Here is a 20,638-nt window from a genome sequence, read left to right on the forward strand (position 1 = left end):
CATAGGAGCTGTCCAGCAGTAGTCAAGGGTATGTTTTAAGCCTGGGCTCTTGGAACCTGAGGGCACACAGCAGAGGCTTGGGGAGAAGGTATTACTACACCAAGTAGGAGATCAGACAGCCCTACAGTTGCTTCCAACCCTGAAACACTACAACAACCATAGGTCACCTATACGTCTTTAAGGGATTGACATGGGAAGCAAGGCCAAGGCAAAGTTGTTTGGAAAACTGACCTGTGGGTCATCTTCTGAGATTTATTGTCTGCTTTCCTCCTGCTGCCCCACTATGTTCCTTCAGACCCTTCCATCGAACTCTTCCTCCAGTGTTTTTTTTCTCAACAGTAACAGTCAGATAATATGTTTAGCCACCCTTATGATCAGTGAATTTGACTACATGACATTATCTCCCTAAATCTTAAATAGTTCTTTCATTAAAAAATGTTAAAGAGTATGGATCATCCCTCATTCCTGCCTGCTTCAGAGAAAGAAAGAAAAATAAAGTACTTGGCACAGCGCCAGACATAGAGTAGTGCTGATTGCTTTCTAATGCTTTAAAAACAAAGCAAATAAAATACATTGCCCAAAATGCATGTTTCTTGCACGCATCTGTGCTTGGCCTCAAAAAACACATGTTTGCACACAACACATGCATTTTTCTTTCATGTATTCTGAATGATATTCCAGCACTTGCAGCCATGTTCAAACAGACTTGTTCAACATTTTATAATTTCTATAACATTCGCTCCATTTGGCCAACCCCTAGCCCTGTGCAGTGGGCAAGGCAAGGGTGAGTAACCTCAGATAACAGAAGAAGTCAGAAAATGGAGCGTTTAGGGGGGAAGAGGGTCCCCTGGTCTCGGTGCTAATAGGTGGCAGAACTCAGGACCCCAATTCACCAGCAGGCAGCATTCTTAGATCACCACCATTTTCATGAATTATTTGGCTCTATTTTGACCTAGGATATACTAATTCCATTTCATGCAGTTTAAATATTTCATACATAGTATATTTTCATGTATTTTACATATTTTTGTTTAAGTTGGTTTTATATTTTTCTTGAATAGAGAAGAGCCCTATGAATATGATCAACTTTGGGAAGAATAAAATGCTTAAATGCTGCAAAATGATACTTCATCAGTCCAAACTGTGTAAGATGTACATAGATGCAAACTGTGCAAAGGGGGTCATGTGTTCAAAACCTTGGGGTTTCTCTGCTGTTTTCAGGGAAATATATAGGTCTTGTGCTCCACTGTAAGCCCAGGGCCAAGAACAATGTCTGGCACCTAGTAGGCTAATTTCTATAACATTCGCTCCATTTGGTCAACCCCTAGCCCTGTGCAGTGGGCAAGGCAAGGGTGAGTAACCTCAGATAACAGAAGAAGTCAGAAAACGGAGAGTTTAGGGGGGAAGGGAGTCCCCTGGTCTTGGTGCTAATGGTGGCAGAACCCAGGACCCCAACTCACCAGCAGGCAACATTCTTAGATCACCACCATTTTCATGGATTATTTGGCTCTATTTTGACCTAGGATATACTAATTCCATTTCATGCAGTTTAAATATTTCATACATAGTATATTTTCATCTATTTTACATATTTTTGTTTAAGTTGATTTTATATTTTTCTTGAATAGAGAAGAGCCCTATAAATATGATCAACTTTGGGACGAATAAAATGCTAAAATGCTGCAAAATGATACTTCATCAGTCCAAACTGTGTAAGATGTACATAGATGCAAACTGTGCAAAGGGGGTCATGTGTTCAAAACCTTGGGGTTTCTCTGCTGTTTTCAGGGAAATATATAGGTCTTGTGCTCCACTGTAAGCCCAGGGCCGAGAACAATGTCTGGCACCTAGTAGGCCATCCCTAAATATTTGCTACTACTGCAGCAAAATGAAAAAATAAAAAGTTTTGCAAGTAATTGCCCAGTTACTTCTGTGGGCAAGCCTGAGTATAGGAAGGATTTGTTTTTTAAAGCTGGCAACCCCTGCAATTCCCCCAGTGAATGAAAAAAATTCCATGATGAGCTACGGACATCCTTGTTCGCATTGCACTGGGGATGTCAGAAATGACTAACAGGAGCCTCAAAATTCATCACATGAACTCACGTCCCCCAAAGATTCATTCCTGAGGGTTTATTTCAATGAAACGTCTCCCCTGGGACCAGAGGACTCTCTCCCACTCAGGGAAATAAGGATGGATAAGGCAGCAATGGAGCTCAGGGCTTTTCATCTTCCCAAGCCATTAAAATGCAAATCGGGGGAGGAGAGAGAGCTGCAGGCAGGTCTGCCGGGGCCTAGCCTGGTGGAGGCAGCACTCACATCCATCCGTGGTCCGCACCTCCATGTGCACCAGGTCCGCCTCCTTATCCAATCCGGCCACCGACCTGGGGAAGGAAGGAGACAGAAGCTCAGTGACCACAGGATTAAGTGTTTGGTGACAAACATTCAAAATCTGGCCTGACAAGGACAAAATTCTCCTGAAGATCAGAGAGGGAAACCTTACAGGTCTATTGCCAATTGCCAGGAGAAGGAAGGCTGAGAGTCCTTATAGACTATTCCTCCTGGGCCTCACCTTGCACTGATAAAGCCCAGTCAGGGTCTCCAGCATGACATACCCTGGCCAGAGTGCAGGACTCAGAAAACCAGCTAAAAAAAGGCAACACCGACATTAAAGCATTCGTGTACTAAGGCAATCACATAATCCACTCTCTCCTGCAAGCTCTTACTCATAGTCTATGTACTCTTATTTTAAATATCATTCTGGTTTCCTGGTTTTTCAGTCCTTAACAGGTAAGAAGCAGCAAGTTAGAAAGAAAACATGGAATTTTAAATGGTGAGAATCAGCCCGGCCTATGAGGCTCAGTGATTGAGCGTCAACCCAGGAACCAAGAGGTCTCAGTTCAATTCCCAGTCAGGGAATTCGCCTGGGTTGCCGGGCTTGATCCCCAGTAGGTGTCAAGCAGGAAGCAGCCAATTGATGATGTTTCTCTTTCATAGATGTTTCTTATCTCTCTATCCTTCTCCCTTCCTCTCTCTCTAAAAATAAATATAACATTATTTTAAATGATGAAAACCAACAGCTAATGCCTAGATAGCAAGAGAAATAGAAACCCATGAAAAAGACCTATGATTTCAAAACCCAGTCTTCCACACCATAAATCTCTACACTTCTTAATGGCCCTAAGGTCATTACTGTACTATAGCATCAGTATCTAAAATCTATGCTGAGGGACTGAAGGCATAGGAAACAGGAAGCCAGGGGGTAACGGTACCAGTGTACTCTGTTTAGGAGACTAGGGTTACAATTGATGTACGTTAGGAAAAATAAAATATTTTTGGTTAAAATAAAATAATTAAGTTTTGAATGGTTAAACTTCAGTTACTTAACAAATCCATTCATATAAAATATCTTTTTCCAAAAAATTGAATAAATGAGGTCTTACTCCAATGCCTTATTTTTTCCCCCAAGATCATTAATTAACTTTTCATTTTGCTGCACCTCATTTGATCCCAAGGGTAAACACATAAGGTAAAGACAGCAGGTATCATTAGTTATATATGGAGGAAAGGGAAACTGAAACACAGAGAAATTGATGTTTATCTAAGGTGACACAGGGACTAGGCCAGAATTAGAGAGACTTACTGACTTCTCAGTCAAGAGCTGTTCTGGTCCTTCCCACCTCTTCTCTCTTTTGCTTGCAATGTCCTTTCTATCTAACCATTCCTTGCCCCCTTTCTCCTCCAGCTACCTCTCACCCTTCCTTCAAGATCATGTGGCATCACCCCTCCAGCAGCCCTTCCATCTGTCATCTCACTGCTTTATCATCCTCACCTCGGTGGTCCCCAAACCTGGCTGCTCATGAGAGCCAAAAGGAAGCTTTGAAATAACTGGATGCCTGGGCCCCTCCCCACACCAATGAAGTAAAAATATTTGCAGATAAGACAAAAGCATCACTATTTTTTAAATCTCCCAGGTGATTTCCAGGCACAGCCCAGTTTGAGAACCAATGTTGTGCATGGCTCGATGACATCACTCACATAATTGCACTTCGTTTTCTTCGCTACTTGGATGTAAACTTTAAAGAAGCAGGATTATGTCGGTTTAACTTTAAATCCTTGGCCCCTATGTAACTAGTATATGTTAGGTGCTATTGAATTAATAAACAGCCCAATCTATTCACGCTGATGCCAAAATTTCAGTGTGACACTCAATTGAGACCAGCCACACAGAGGGCAGAGGGCAGGCACCATAAGAGACTACGTGGGCATCTTTTCTGTCCCACAGCCTCCCTGTTTCTTTATAAATAAGTTGGTATTCTCAGGATTAGAGGTGTCTTGGGTATTATTTTTCTATCCTCTCCCAAGGTCAATGGCAGGGTAGCATGTACCAATTGAAATCATAATGGCAAAGCCTTGCTGTGATGATCAAGTACTATGCTCTATAACAAAAGAAGAAAAGTCCTTGCCTCTTAGCTGCTTAAAACAAGATAAACACCACCAATAAAATAAGCACTAAAACTGTTCCCTTCTCCGGGATTGCTCACTTCCTTCCACCCACCTAAAACCTACGTATTGTTGGACACCTAGGTTGCTTCTTTATCTCGGCTCTTGTAAACAGTGCTGCAATGGTCCTAGGGGTGCATATGTATTTTCAAATGACTGTTTTTGATCTTTGAATAAATACTCAGAAGTGGACTTGTTGGGTCCTATAGTAGTTCTATTTTTAATTTTCTGAGGACCTTCCATATATTTTCCATAGTATTGCACTAGTTCACAATCCCATCAACAGTACACGAGAGTTCCCTTTCCTCCACATCCTCACAAGCACTTGTTTGTTGCCTTTTTGACAATAGCCATTCTGATGTGTGTGAGGTGATATCACATTGTGGTTTTTATTTGCATTTTGGTGATGATTAGTGATGTTGAGCATCTTTTATTTGTCTGTTCGCCATCTGTATGTCTTTAAATGTCTATTCAGGTCTTCTGCCCATTTTTTTTTATTAGATTGTGTTTTGATGTTGAGTTGTAGGAGTTATTTATATGTTTGGATATTAACCCCTTATTAAATATATCATTTGCAAATATCTTCTTCCATTCAGTAGGTTGCCTATTCATTTTGCTGATGGTTTTCTTCACTAGGCACAAGCTTTTTAGTTTGATGTAGTCCCTTTTATTTTTGCTTTTGTTGCATTTGCCCAGGGAGTCATACTGCCAAGACTGACATCAAAGAGTTCACTGCCCTATGTTTTAATATAAGAGTTTCATGGTTTCAGGACTTACGTTCAAGTCTTTAATCCACTTGAGATTATTTTTGTATATGAGAAAGTGATCCAGTTTCACTTATTTTTATGTGTCTGTCTAGTTTTTGTAACACCATTTATTAAAGCGACTGTCTTTTACCCATTGTGTATTATTGCCCTCTTTGTCACAGATTAATTGACCATACAAGCATGGGTTTATTTCTAGGCTCTCTATTCTGTTCCATTGATCTATGTGTCTGTTTTTGTGCCAGTGCCAGACAGCTTTGATTCCTATAGTTTGTAGCACATTTTGAAATCAGGGAACATGGTACTGCCAATGTTGTTCTGTACTGCCTATATTGTTTAGCTAGTTGGGGTCTTTTGTAGTTCCAATTTTCACACTGTTTATCACCCAAGACTATAGCTTACCTTTGTTTAGGAGGGTGTTTGTATATTTATTTGTTTAAATAGAATAGAATCATTCTTATTAATATACTACTCATCAGAGACTCATTATCTTTTCTCAATATTTACTACCACACACTGCTCAAGATTAGGCACATCAACAGATGAGATAATAGGGGTAAGAGTATCCCTGTGGTTCTGATAACCAAAACTGTCTCCAGACATTGCTAACCTTCCCCTAGGGACAAAATCGCCCCCAGATGAGAACCACTGCCTTAGCTGGATACATTTATCGGATGCCTGGACTCTGCGCCTTCTGTAGTAGCAAGGCAGGAAAGATAAGCATGCAGTGATTCCTCCCTTCTTCACCCACTCCTAACACTGCTGACTACTGCTATTCTGGACCACACATCTCACCAGCACACTGTCTGATATGCATCAAGCAGAATCAATCGAGTCCCTAACGTTAAATCCCCAACAAGTTTCCATTCTAAAAACCTAATGTAAGAAAAGGTGCACACAGATACAGAAAGCAATGAAATATAAGTTGTAAGAGAGACGTGTGTAGAAATGTTTGGAAAAGTGCATATGGTAATAACGATAAATGCTAATGGGTGTTGAGACCATTCACATGTCAGTCAGTGTGTTTGTTGTTTTGTAAGTACTTTGTTAATTAACCCTCCAAATGAGATTTTAAGGAAGGTACCATTCATGTAATTTTCATCCTCAATAAAATGGGAGATAATAAGAGAAATTAAACTTACATGATAATAATAATTCATAGATATTGAGTGTATTATGTCAGTCAGTTTTAAATGTAAATGCTAATCTAATTCAATCCTCACATCAATGTTATAAGTAGGAATCATTCTTTTTCCATATTTTAAAAGGGCACAATTAAGCATTGAGAGCTTAAGCAATTTGCTGAAAGTCATACAGCTAAAAAGCAGCAAAATTAGGGCTCAAATAAGGCAGGTGGCTTTGAGCCAGGAGCTTAACCTCCCTGTAAGCTGCCTCTCCTGGCTGGTGAGAGGAGGGATGGGGTTTGAACCCAGCCATTCCTTCCAGAAGCAAGGATCATAGCCATCATGTCCCATTGCCTCCTCTCCCCATACCCACCATGTAAGTCCTTTTAGGGAATATAAATGCATTCTGTATACATTTTCAATATCTCTGAAAATGTTGGTTCTAGAATAAATGAACTGCAAATGATTCATATTGGTGATAATCAGTCAGAAAGAAAAAATGCTGGGAATAGAAAAATGAGGTTGGGCCGATAGGAGAGGAATAATGAATGGAGGTTTTTGCAGAAGCTTCAAAAAAAATAAACACAGTTGAGAAAAGAACATTTGGGGTTTGGGTATGACTCTTCTTTAGGTCTATGAGAATGGAATGAGCTGAGACATGTGTAAGAGGACCCAGGAGACTCCCATGAGTACAGGGTAGGGGAAGAGAGGCATGCCTGCTCGGATAGGCCAGGTAGGTTAATAATTGCCACTGACACCCCTTCCATAGCAAGCATCCAAGTCCCTTCTCATTTCCAGGACCTAAGTGATGACAAGTTGGACTATACGGCCAGCAACAGTATCCAGCACTGAACCAGCCATGAGATGGATCAAGCTCCCTGTGCTTAATGTCGGCAACAAAGTAAAGCTAAATTTGCAAGTATCCCCTTGAAATTAAATGGAAGGAAACTTCCAGAAAGTTTCTAGAAAGCACTAAATTTAAAAAATTGTAACCGTATGCATTATTTCTAATGCAAAATGAAAAGCAGTGCCTTTGTTTGGATATGTTGCATTCTTGGTTTTAATTAACTATAAAACAGAATAATTGAACAAGATAGAGTTAGAGTGTATCAAGAATGGGTATAATCTATGAAAGCCATTGTGAATATTTAAAAATTCCTCAATGGTGAATTCTCTTGTCATAAAGTTTTTCTAAAACCAAATGTAATGAGGGAAAACTAGTCTTTTCCAGTGGATCTTTCCATTCTTTCTCAAGAAGGGAAGCAGTATAACCCCCTCTGTGCAAACTCCTTTCACATTTTGAACATATCTACACTAATAAAAGAGAAACATGGTAATTAGCGTACGACCGCTACCCTTCCCATTGGCTAATCAGCATATCCTTATGCAAATTAACTGTCAGCCAAGATGGCGGCCGGCAGCCATGCACTGAAGCGAACAGGGAGGCTTGCTTGCTCCAGTGACTGGCGAACTCCAACGTTCCCCGCCTAACTTGCCGGCCTCTCAGCTGCAACTCTAAGCAACTATGTTATCTCCTGAGGGGTCCCAGACTGCTAGAGGGCACAGGCCGGGCTGAGGGACCGCCCCCCCCAGCCCCAGTGCACAAATTTTTGTGCACCGGGCCTCTAGTATATCAATAATTGTTTAGTTTACACATCTGTAAATGGGAATATCATAATACCTACTCCATAATGTTATGGGGATTAAATGAACTAAATAGTAAACACTTAGAACAGTGCCTGACAGAAAGCATTATTATATTAGAGCTATTATTATTATTCATTTGAAGAACAGATAGACTCTTCTGCTTTCCCGCCTGCCTTCTTCCCTCCCTCATACTTCAGTTCTGCATTTGTTGAATATTAATAATTATAGAATTCTTCTAGGCACTGGATACAGAAAGTTCTAGCTACTGTGGAGCTCAGTTTAGGCACATCCCTTCCTCTCCACATTGATTACACATCACAAATCCAGAACCAACTCTTGATAAGGGTTCATATAATGCCCTGTTTTCCTCACCAGTATCGTAATCAGTATACTGGATTGCAATTGCCTTTTTTTTTTTTACCTGTGGGATATAATCTTTGACCTCAAGGGCTTTTGCTGGATCTTTATGTCAACATTTCCATCACAGTGCTGGGCATATGGTAGATTATCAACAAATATTTGTAGAATGAAAGATTATAACACTTTCATCCACTCAGACAAACTTCATAAGGCCCCGTGTAAGCCTTGAGCTCACCCGTGGGTCTCAAAGACAAACGTTCCTTCTGCTCAGAAGAGATTTCATTTTCCTACCTGTGCACCAGACAGTGTTTATCATGCGCACTGCTCAACTGGTGCTGCAAAGGGGGGAGCAGAGGAGAGGTATTTATAACAGTTAACAAGCCTAGCATCAGGGCATAAGAATCATGTGAAACTGAGATGAGGGTGGTGATTATTCTCCAAAATTAGAAAATAATTCTGCCTTCTGCCTTCTGCCTTCTGAGCCAGGACCAAGGACACGGGAAACAACAAGAAATAAGGAGCCAGAGCCAAACCTCCAGGGAGACACTGAAACCAGCTCCTAGAACCATCCACTCACAGATGTTGCCGCGAAAGTGCAGATGTTACTGATGGAAGTACCTGAAAAAGATCAAGTGGCTTTCAAGTTTATTTTTAGCAACTGAGTGCTCTGTTCAAACACCGTCTCCAAGTCCTACGATAAATTAAGTCACAGGGAACTTATCAGGAACCCTCAGCTGCTCAGCCACACACAGCAGTGCCCGGGGAGCTGGATGCAGCGACCTTTGAAACATCCTGATCTCGCCAACCTCTTCATTTCATAGATCAGAAAACTGAGCGTCACACCATTATCCAAAGACACACAGCCAGTTTGTGCTGCAGGGCCCTAGAATCCGATTTGAACCTCAGCCCAGGCTCTTCAGGACATACTTACTGCCACGAAAAAGAGACGGGGCTAAACTGTGTTTTCTCTCCTGGTGGATGTGAATCCCATTAGGAAACCTTTCCCAGCAATAAGAAAACTGGATCTTGGTATAAGCATGAGGCAGTATCGAGGGTAAGACATAGACAAGGTCAAAGTACAAATACTTTATGAACTGATTAGCTAGACACTCACATTACAAAATAATCTCATCTCAATATATTTATCCACTTCACACACAAATATACCCCCCCCCCTTCATGTCTTTGCTTGGGTTGTCGCCCCAGCTGCAATATTTCTTCTGTTCTACCCTGCATATTCCCTGGTTATGGCTCAGCTCAATACCTACTTTCCATGAAAGCTCCTGACCCCAGCTGACTATTATACTCCCTTGGGAAACTTTCTAAAAACACAGAATATCAATGCACAGGCCCTACTCTCAGAAATCCTGGTTTAATCCGTCCGGAGCAACAATCCTCTCACATTTTAGTAGCATCCGAGAATCTCCTTGTTAAAACACAGATGCTGAATTCTACTCTCAAAGTTTCTAATTGGGAGAACAAGGGGCTTGGAAGGCCAAAGAATTTGTAATCTTAGCAAATACATAGATGATATGATCAAGATAGTCAGAGATCACATTCTGAGGACCTCTAGCTCAGAGTCTAGTCCAGCAATCAATAGCTTTTAGATGCTCCTGGGTGATAAGAATGTGTGGTCAAAGTTGAGAATCACTCATTAGAGCCTGAAACACAACCTCCATAATCTCAAACTAAAATAGCCTTTCCTTTTTATGTACTTGCAGGGTAGTTCAGAGTATGAATTCTGGAATCAGACTCTCTGAGTTAGAGTCTCAGGTCCATCACTCAGTAACTGTGGGATCACAAGCGATTCACTGAACCTCTCTCTCTAAGCCTCTAATCTTCTCATCAGCACAATAAGGAGATAATAAAAGCACCCTTCTTATTGTTTTTATGAAAACTAAATGAACTATATAAATGCATGTAAAACATTTTGAAGACAGAGAGCCATGTATTAACACTTGGCACTTTATCATGCTTACTATATTAAATGCTCACATTATCTAAAGTGCAACTATATTTATTGAGTACCTAATGTACCAAAATCTTTGCTATCAATTTAACATGTTATCTCATTTAATCCTTAAAACAACTTTTGAGATAGGCAGTATCTTGTGTTTCTTTTTTCAAATGAGAAAATGGAAATTTTGAGACAACAAATTGCATAACCAGAGTAAGAAAGAGCTAGAGCCTGGATTCAAATATCGTCTGTCTTACCCATCGTCAGTTATCTGTACACCTGAAATATTTCTCATTCTTTTTTTAAAAATATATTTTATTGATTTTTTACAGAGAGGAAGGGAGAGAGGGAGAGAGTTAGAAACATCGATGAGAGAGAAACATCAATCAGCCGCCTCCTGCACATCTCCCACTGGGGATGTGCCCGCAATCCAGGTACATACCCTTGACCGGAATCGAACCTGGGACCTTTCAGTCCGCAGGCCGACACTCTATCCACTGAGCCAAACCGGTTTCGGCATATTTCTCATTCTTGATTGGACTAGTCTTAAAGACAGGCTCTAGATCTGATTGAATGATGTTTTACACTAGTGCCTAGCACTGTGCCTTGCTCTGCATTTATTAAATATCTGTTGAGTAGATGAATAAATACACAAGTGAGAATACTAATAACCCCAGCAGTATATTTAAGATAAATGTTGAAAACAGCTCTATATTATGGTGAAACAGATTTCATTCATTTAATTAATCTCTAGGCAATTAAGTGAACAAAGTCTTCATTTTACGTTGTTATGCCTCTGTTTTCTCCATTTATCCTCCAAGCAATATTGGATCTGTCAAACACACAGTCAGCTGTGATTTGCTTGACAAATGTGATCGTCCTGTGAAAATGCTAAGGCAGCAAAAACTCAGGGATCTCATCCAGTTCAAAAGCTTTCTGCCCAAATCACAATCCCCTGCCTCTACCAACGCTAGCTCCCCTAGACCCACAGACATGTAGATACAGACCCCCATGTCCATGTCAGTACTACTTGGTCCTAATGTAGCACATTAGACCAGGGCTAGAATCCCAAGTCAAGCTGGGTCAACACTATTTGTTCCCCAGACTTTAGGAGTGGTTTGAGAAACTGGCCTGAGAATTGGAACACCTTGTCTGGGACACCTTTAACTGTTCTGCCAGAAAGAAGAGAGAGAAGCAAATATAAGAGACAGAAAGTGAATACTGGGTGAGATTCAAGGATAGGGTCCTTTCTGAGGTCTAAATGCATTTCTTCTCTTGAATCCTAGTTATTCTCTCTCCCCCTCTAATTACGCTAGCTCAAATTATTTACTGTTTCTTGCAACCAGAGTGTCATTACCAATACCCTCCCCCAAAAGTTGCTCAGCAATGCCCAGGGCCTTCTCGTGACTCCTGAGTCAGCTCCTGTCCCTTCACCATTCAGGTTCTCCAGGCAAAGTAAAAGGAACATTGACTAGTAGATCAGTGTCCTTCAAGCTATGGGCTAGGTGGTCCCAGCACTTGACAGTTTATAGAGGACTTTCATATCATGGTCTAACTTGATTGTGTGACTCTTGGGAGGTAGGTATCATTGTTCCCTTTCCACAGATGATCAAACTCAGGCCGCAGAGGTCACTAAGGATCATCCAACAGAGCTGGGGCTTCTGCCGGGCTCCGCTGACTCTGAGCTCCGAGCTCTCAGGGCTGCGGTTTCCACGGCTGCCTCTCAGATAAGCCACAAGGCCACCTGTAATTAGATGCGAGATCATGTGGTACCGACTGAAGTGCTGGAGGAATTCAGAGAGTTAATTAAAAAAAAGGCAAAGGGCATTAAGGAGACAGCTTGGGAGGATGTTTTGTGGAAGTTCTAGAGAGGGAAGAGAGAGAGACCAGGTGTATTTATAGACTAATAATGTGCAGAAGGGGGGGGAGGGTGGAGGAAATGTGCCTCCTCCGGCAATTCTCATCAAGTTAATAGATGTTGCCAATTACTGTGGTAAGATTTTTAATTGTATCTTAGCGCGAAAGAGAATAAAAACAGAATTTCCTAGTCTTTGCTGCGGAACTGTTAGGAGTAGACATTCTGGTGTATTAGATCGTGTGGACATACTGCCCAGGGCCTATGCAGACAGCCCATGTCACAGGAAAGCCTCATCATAGCTGTTCAGCCCTATCTGGGGTTTAAGGGAGAAGGTGGAAAAGGGCATCTGCTTCATGAGTTCATGTGCATAAGTGGGTAGGGCAGACAATAGGCAAGTGTGTGAGGGACTAGCTGATAATCATATGGAGAACCTCATGGAGAGGATGGTCCCCAAGGATAGTGTATATCTAATATTTGTGCACTTTCTCATGGTGGGCTGCACCCTGTGATATAATGCTTTGTGTGAGTGGTATTATTATTATTATTATTATTATTTTAATCCTCACCCAAGGATATTTTTCCATTGATTTTTTTTTAGAGAGTGGTCAAGAGAGGGAAAGACAGAGAGAAATATCGATGTGAGAGAAACACATCCATTGGTTGCCTCCTGCAGAAGCCCCAGCCAGGGCCCGGAACCTGCACCAAAGTATGTGACCTTGACCAGAACTGAACCCGTGACCCTTCGGTCCACAGGCCTATGCTCTATCCACTGAGCCAAACCAGCTATGGCATGTGTGTGACCTGATTGAATACAAATAATTCATGTAATTATAAGAATCATACCTGCCTCCCCTGTAGATGATCACTTTCTTGAAGGGAGGGGCCCTTTCCTGCCTCACCCATCACAGGAACTCCACTTCCCAACACAAAGCTGGCACTCAATGATGCTGTTGAGCAAATGATCAAAACTCCTACACAGGAGGCACAGTTTTTGTCTGTTTTACGAACAAGGAGCTACAGGCTCAGAGGAACTAAGTGGCTTGAGGAAGTCACCACCACAATGAGTGACAGCTTTTGGATTCGAACCCAGGTCAGATGGACTCAGCCTGGCGCACATCCCGTGAGGCACCATGGAGAAAGAGGGAGGAAGGTGAAAAAATGACCAACAAGTGTCAACCAGCTGCTTGGTGCCAGCCACCTTATTTCTTCATAGCATTTAACCCTAAGAAGAAACCTCCAATTCATGTGTCTCCCAGAAATTGAAAATGCAGCGATGGAGGTCCTGAGAATGTAAGTGACTTGCTCAAGATTCCCAAGGCAGCAAAGAAGAATAGGGAGAATTCAAATGTTTCCATAACCTCCACAGAGCTTCCCTTCCCTTCATGGTTCCCAGAGAGTGAAATCACATAGATCAATTTATGTTCTGAAAACACAGGGCATTGAGGGAAAGAAATAAAAGCATATGGTTTCCTGTTCTTTCAAACAATTCCTTAGGGACAACTTGGGGACAAATCATGATAGAGATCACTCTTCTCTGATGATCACCCCCATCCCTGATGCCAGCATCCCTTTCAATATTTTCTCTCTGACTTCTCCATTCAGTGGCCTCATGCTTCTCACCCTCCTGCCCCAGGATCCAAGATAGTCCCCCACTTAGGCCTGTCCTTCCTGGATAATATTCTGGAATCTAAGATCAACCACCAGCAGCCCATGGGTATGCCCAGGCCCTTAGCCAACAGCAGCCAAAGGGAACTAATTGAATCAGTGAAATGACCCCCTTTTCTAATAAGGGAAGACATCTTGGGAGGGGCAGCAGGGCAAACCAACATGAACCAGTTATGCAGCAGATCCTCACATAACATTATTTTGTTCAATGTCGTTTCATTATCATGTTGATTAGATGCCATAGGAACTTCACTCTTGTGTTTATCAATTAGCCTATGGTCAAATGTGGTTCCTTCTCTGTCATTTTGCTATAAATCACAGAACCCACGGTTGATGCTAAGTGAAGACTTACTGTGCACGTACCTGTCATTGAATACCTTCTGCCCAGCATTATTCTCTATGCAGAAGATACGTGAATGAAATACTTGCTTTGCCTAAGCCTGGGAGGGATTACAGTCTAAGTGCACACAGATATGCAAACACCCCCAAGATCTCCGTGCCTAGAATCTGCACAGAGAGCTCCTGGCACAAGCTGCAAAGTTCTGTTTCGTAATAAGAAACCTGGCTGATCTGAGGATCCACCTGACATTTTCTATTCAAATTCAGCACTGGTCCTCTCTTACCTGTTCCTCCTTCTCACGTCAGCCTTGTTCAGTACATTTTACTATGGCACTGTGACAAAGTATAGGGGGTAAAACATGTACGGTGCAACTCAGAGAGATGTTAGTTCAAATCCCAGCCCCACCACCCACCAGCTAAGTGACCCTGACATGCACCTGACCTCTCTGAGACTTAGAATCCTCATCTCTGAAAAGGAAATAAGAACATACCTCAAAGTGTTGTTGTAAGAATTACACCAGACAATAATAGCATGGCACTCCCAGCATAGGTTTCGGAATACTCAATACATGTTAGCCATTTGTGTTGCTGGTCTCCTCAATGGATCCGTCTTTAACCCCTACTACTGTCATAAGCCCCCATTCCCACATTTTACCTGCATAGATACAGCTGTAGGTACATCTCCTGGCTAAAAGGAGAAACAGATAAAATAATTGCTAGATCCTATTCCAGTTAGAGATGTTTATCTACCCCCCCCCCAAAAAAAGATTCCTCCCAACTCCAGCAAATTGCAGAGGCAACATGTGAAAAATCCCAAGCCCTAGAAAACGGAGTCCCAGATAAATGTGTACATGCAGCGCAGCAGCGTCCTCTGAGATGGTACTCACACCTGCATCCACCAGCCCAGAGAAGGACTGCCAGGGGAAGAGCAGGGAGCCGGACCCTCTGGGACAATTAAAATTAAACTGAACCAGACACTCTGGAATCCCCTCCTGGGAATCATTCTGCCTAGTCCAGGGCTGGGGCAACATCGCTTAATAGGCCCTTTTTCATCTTTAATTTCTCCGATTCAGAAAGTTTACAAGATCAATTGCTAAGAGGGCTAATGTGGAGGAGATGAGGCAGCAAGTGGCTCTGAGCCTGGAGTCAGCTCATTCCTTAGCTTCTAACTAGAGCCCACAGGGACCCACTATAGGAAGCCTGAGGATTCATCCTGCTCATCACCCCTCCCTTCAGCAAACTCCCTCTAAATAAAGAATTTGAATTATGACACAGATAGAAGAGCATTATCAACCTCAAGCCAGCCAGTACTTCCCAGGAATCGAAGAAACATCTTGATTGATATATTTATGCTTCTGACCAGGGTAGGGCTCACGGGTTCAGAGCTTGTCCCCCTGTCTTCAGACCTAGGGTCCCAGGGACCTTGCCTCTTCAAAGATTATCTAAAGAAATGCAAGTCAACGCGCTCTCAAACTGTATGGGTTTAAATCCCATTTCTACCTTTTGCTAAGCCTTGGTTTCCTTATCAGTAGATGGGAGTAACAATAGAAATTTATGGGCATATAACTAAACAACACTAGTATTCTATTCTGCTTAGCAAGGTGCCTGCACATAGTAAATGCCAGCTATCGCTCGCTTCCCATTAAACTCAGGCCACCTGGTGCCCTCACACTGCACTCATTCAAGGATTAAGTCCAAATGGACCAACACTCCAAAGCTCTTGTGTTTCATGGGAAAAATGATACCTAAACTTCACTTTAGTCAGTGCCCTCATAACTGCTGCATCACCTGAGAGAAGTGACAGCCTTTTCATTTCTTTTATTATTTTCCTTCTCTCCTTTATTCCTATAGTAAGTTAAACCCTCCCCACACACAGGGGAAGCCACATACAGGAACAACTACATCTGAAGACAGCTTTGCCAAATGATGCCTGGAAACAGCACAGAAGAAAATGTTGCCTCCCATCCAGGAGACCTGCATCCTTCACATGGAAACACCACCCAGAAGGGGAATGGCTCGCACCCATCGTCCTGGAGAGGATCCTTCCGTTTCCCTAACAGGGCACTGCTGCTCTCCCTCATCACTTTCTGCGTATTTCCCTTAATGATGGCAAATTTTAACCACTTTTTCTGCACAACTGGCTCTGGGGGATCCTAGGAAATCTGGGGAGGAGGTTTCAATTTGTTCACTTACTGGGAATGAATTCTGCCTCATATAACTCCTGACAAATTGCCATTTTTAAAGGGTTTGTTAATTTCCAATGAGCAAATGGCACATCCGATATCTTGTTTATTCAACAGATGCTCCCGAGGAAAACAAATGGTTCTTGTTTAACAAACATGGAAACATCTTGTCAGCTTTACTGAGATCATCCTATGTATCTGTCAAGGGAAGGTCTTGTGGTTTGTGAAGAAAGTAGGAGCTGTCTCCGTCCAGTGCAGGGTTCTCAAAGGGCTGGGGACGGTGGTTCCATGGAAAGAGGTGATCTGAAGGACCTCCATCACTGCCTGGGAGGTGGCTCTTCGACAAAGGACTTCGGACTTCACCCGTCTCGGAAGATATCAGGTATTTATGATTCAGGTCTATGCGATCCAGAAATCTGCTTGGTGCTGACTCTGAAAATAGCCTTGAAGGAGACAGCCACCTGACACAGAGGTGGCATAAAATTGTGGTTAAAATGGCCTTGAAATAAGCCTCCATCGGATCCTGGCTCTGAGTTAAATTGTGTGAGCTTGGACTGCTTTCATACCACTCTCCACCTCAGTTCCCTCACCTGTGAAATAGGCCTAACAATGACATGAAAGGCAAAGATGCCCATGATAGTGATGAATGGTCATCCTGTTCACCTAATGACATTTCAAGACATTTTAAAAAGGAACTGAAAACAGGATGAGTCGAAGGGCCAGAGGGAAGGCTGGGAAGAGTCCAATTCCTCCATCCTCCATTGTTTGGAAGAAATAAACGTGGCATGTTTGATGATGGGAAGGCTTAACGACTCCGGTCAGAAATGAGATTTAAACAGAGAGCGGAATCCTTCCAAGCCTCAAAACTCCAGCCCGATATCATAATTACTTTCAGCCAGTGAGCTAAGGATCTGGCAGCACCAGGAGGCAGGGTAGGGTGGGAGGGCTGGGAAAGAAGGAGAGGAAAGAGGCCAGCTTGCCGGGAGCACACAAGGACACATGGAGAGGGATCATGTCTGACCTCTGTCAAGTCCCACACGAGGATAAATCCATCTGCCTACGGGTGCAGCACAGAACAACGTATTAATTAGGAGAGCAATGGCATTTCAAAGCCTCCCTGCTGGAAAGTATCACTGAGAATTACCTTGGGACAACATCTAACTCACTGAAAATTAATTTCCTCCACAGTGTAGATGCTTTGGAGAGATGTGAAGTGAGGTTGACCCCCACTGAGTGTGGCCTTACCATGTACTGCCTGATAGGGTTGCATATATTAACCAATTTGAATGCTGGGGAGGTCTGAAGAACCCCCGGGCATGGTTAATTACCTGACAGACACTCCACAGTAACTCCGTGAGGTGGACATCATTGTAATCAGCACTGAAGCTTAGAAAATGTGGAAATATTAGAGCTTCTCATGGAGGAACCAATATGCCTGTTTTAGGAAACATTCTCTTAACAACGCTGAAGCTCTGAAAATGTATGAGAGAGGGTTCAGGTGGTTGCAAAAGTAAGGTAACTTAGCCCTAGCTGGTTTGGCTCAATCGATAGAGCATAGGCCCGTGGACTGAAGGGTCCTGAGTTTGATTCAGTCAAGGGCATGTAGCTCAGTTGCAGGCCTGGGCCCTGGTTGGGGTGCATGCAGGAGGCAACCCATCAATGTGTTTCTCTCACATCCATATTTCTCTCTATCTTTCCTTCTCTCCCACTCTCTATAAAAAAATCAATGGAAAAATATCCTTGAGTGAGGATTAAAAAGAAAAAAAAATAGGAAGGTAACTTTTCATCAGAGCTTTCAAAGATAGTAGTAAATTGATTGCCTGAAATTACATGGTCCGCCTCCATTGTCCTGGCAAAGGGATTGAAAACCTGCAGGTAACAATCTCATGGCATGTATGCAGAAGAGTGATGGCTCTAGGGCAAGCATGTCAAACTCAAAGGCTAACACAGGCCAAGTAAGCAAGGCATGCAGCCCACGGGCCGCGAGTTTGACATGCTTGCTTGGGTATGGGCAGGAGATGAGGATCAGTAAACGATGGAGAGTTTGGAAAAATGTTTATAGTAGCTGGGTGAGAAGGCACTCTATGCCTTGCTAAAGGGTTTGGAACCTCTAGTCTAGTTTTTCTCAATCTTGATTCCCTGATTAAAGTACGGTAGATACTATTTGCATAAGACACAATCAGGTAGAATTTTGAAAAAATATCAAATGATCTTTAGTAAAATCCTGCACAGCAATGATTTGCATCCACTATATCTCTTATGGTTTGTCCAAAAATACAGCTTACTATGGTCTGTAAGGGAGACAGAAAAAGCTATGGACGCATTGGCTCTCATTCCATTGATTTTTATTCATTTAGGAATGCAAGTATGGAAGAATGACATAATTTTACTGACAACCTTGAATTGCCTCAAACATAAAGATACAAAAAAAAAATGGAGGAGAGATAACTCATCAACCTCAGTTCTTTATTACTGATCACAAAATGTGTGTGACACACTTCACAAGAAATCATGACTCACCGGTGTGTCATTACACTTTTATTTAAACTTCTCTTATAGGTCTCTCTTGACTTCAACATCAGCTTTTAACTGAAGGACCACATCACTATCTGCATTTTAGGAAAACTCCAAGATGATATAAAGGATTGACTCAAGCTGTGGCAAAACCGAATGCAGAGAAGGCAGAGAGGAAGCTGGTCCAGGCAAAAGATGATGCGGACCTGGTTAAAGGAAGTGCCAGTAGGAACAAAAAAATGCAGTTGGGAAAGAGGTCTTGCAGGTGTCATGAACCTGACATGGTGATCAAATAGGTGAGGATGACTGAGAGAATGGAGGAAGGGAGTCCAGAGTGATTTGATATTTCTAGATCAGACTAGTAGATGGATGATGAGATAACCTAAGAGAGAAGGAGGGATAATTTAAGCAAGTTGGGGAAAATAGGAGATGTAGTTTTTGTGAATTGAGGGAATGGCAATACGCCCTGTTTTGGATCATTTGGGCTTTGGGGTAACTGAAAACTATCACAGTAGAGCTATCCAGCAGTACCTAAGCAATATTGGGGAAAAGATGCCTCCTGGGACATGGGAAGCGTGTGTCTATAATTCCAGAGAAAGTAGAGTAGCAAAAGGATTTGGTGTTCCTTACAGGAGTAACAGTAGTGATGTTAATGGGTATGCTTTTCTAGGAAAAAAAAGAAAAGGATATTTTTAAAAGCAAACAAGACAATGATGAGAACATTCTGGAAAAACTGACATATTAATAAGGGGTCCCAAATAAAAGATAGTCAATGAGGGATGCAGCACAGAAATGGTCAGGAAGATAGAAAAGAAAACAAGAAAATCACAGGAAGGACAAAGACTCTAGAATCCCAAATAAAAGATAGTCAATGAGAAATACAGCAGGTCAGGAAGATAGAAAGGAAAACAAGAAAATCACAGGAAGGACAAAGACTCTAGAAAGAAGTAGACAGCAGTGAGAACATCTGCTGAAGTCAGGTAGAATGAAGAATGAAGAGAGAGCACAAGGTTTGGCACTAGGAGATCCCTGGTGATCACTATCCAGGGAGTAGTGTTGGAGAGAGCAGACTGAGTGAGTTTAAAGGTGGTTTGAAGGTGAGGAAGTACGTTCATTATAAATAACTTCATCACATTTCACAATGAAGAAAAGGAGGCAACTAGGCAAGTCACTTGAGTGGAAAGATAGGTTTGTTTTGTTTTTTCTTTTTCTTTTCAGGATGGAAGAGAGTTAATGACTTTTTTAATTGGTTTTTTTTTATAGAGGGAAAAAGAAAGAAGGGAGAGGGGGAGAGGCGAGAGAGAAACATCAATGTGAGAGAGAAATATGAGACACATCCATCGGTTTCCTCCCATACGGGCCCCAAATGGGAACAAAACCTGCAACCTAGATATGTGCCCTGATGGAGAATCTAGTCCATGGACCATCCAGTGCATGGAACGAAGCTCCAACCAACTAAGCCGTACTGGCCAGGGTTGTGGTTTAGTTTGTTTGTTTGATTTTTAATGGAATGAAATAGACTTTGAAGATACTGGACCTAGAAAGTAAGTGATGAAGCACAGCTCCTGAAAGGTGGGAAGAGACAAGATTTTAAAATGGAAATGGAAATCTAAGTTCACTAGAAAGGTACAGCTAGTCTTCCAACACAGCAGAGAAATAAGTGAAACAAACTTTTGAGTATAGAGGAGCAAGGACAAGTAATGCATTTCCATATTGTAGGTTGTAAG

At 42.2% G+C, this 20,638-nt stretch overlaps 1 protein-coding gene across 1 annotated transcript in view; it reads right to left on the reverse strand.

Annotated features, from left to right (window-relative positions):
* The window catches only part of SORCS3 (sortilin-related VPS10 domain containing receptor 3), a gene marked incomplete at its 5' end in the record, with an annotated part of 543,035 nt that overhangs the window by 140,909 nt on the left and 381,488 nt on the right, over positions 1-20,638 (reverse strand). Inside the window, one exon of the mRNA XM_005878303.2 lies at positions 2,317-2,381. Within this exon, the coding sequence (XP_005878365.1) occupies positions 2,317-2,381 (65 nt within the window). The remainder of the gene's footprint in view (positions 1-2,316; positions 2,382-20,638) is intronic.

This window comes from Myotis brandtii, unplaced genomic scaffold (genome assembly GCF_000412655.1).
Source record: "Myotis brandtii unplaced genomic scaffold, ASM41265v1 scaffold550, whole genome shotgun sequence".
NCBI lineage: Eukaryota > Metazoa > Chordata > Mammalia > Chiroptera > Vespertilionidae > Myotis > Myotis brandtii.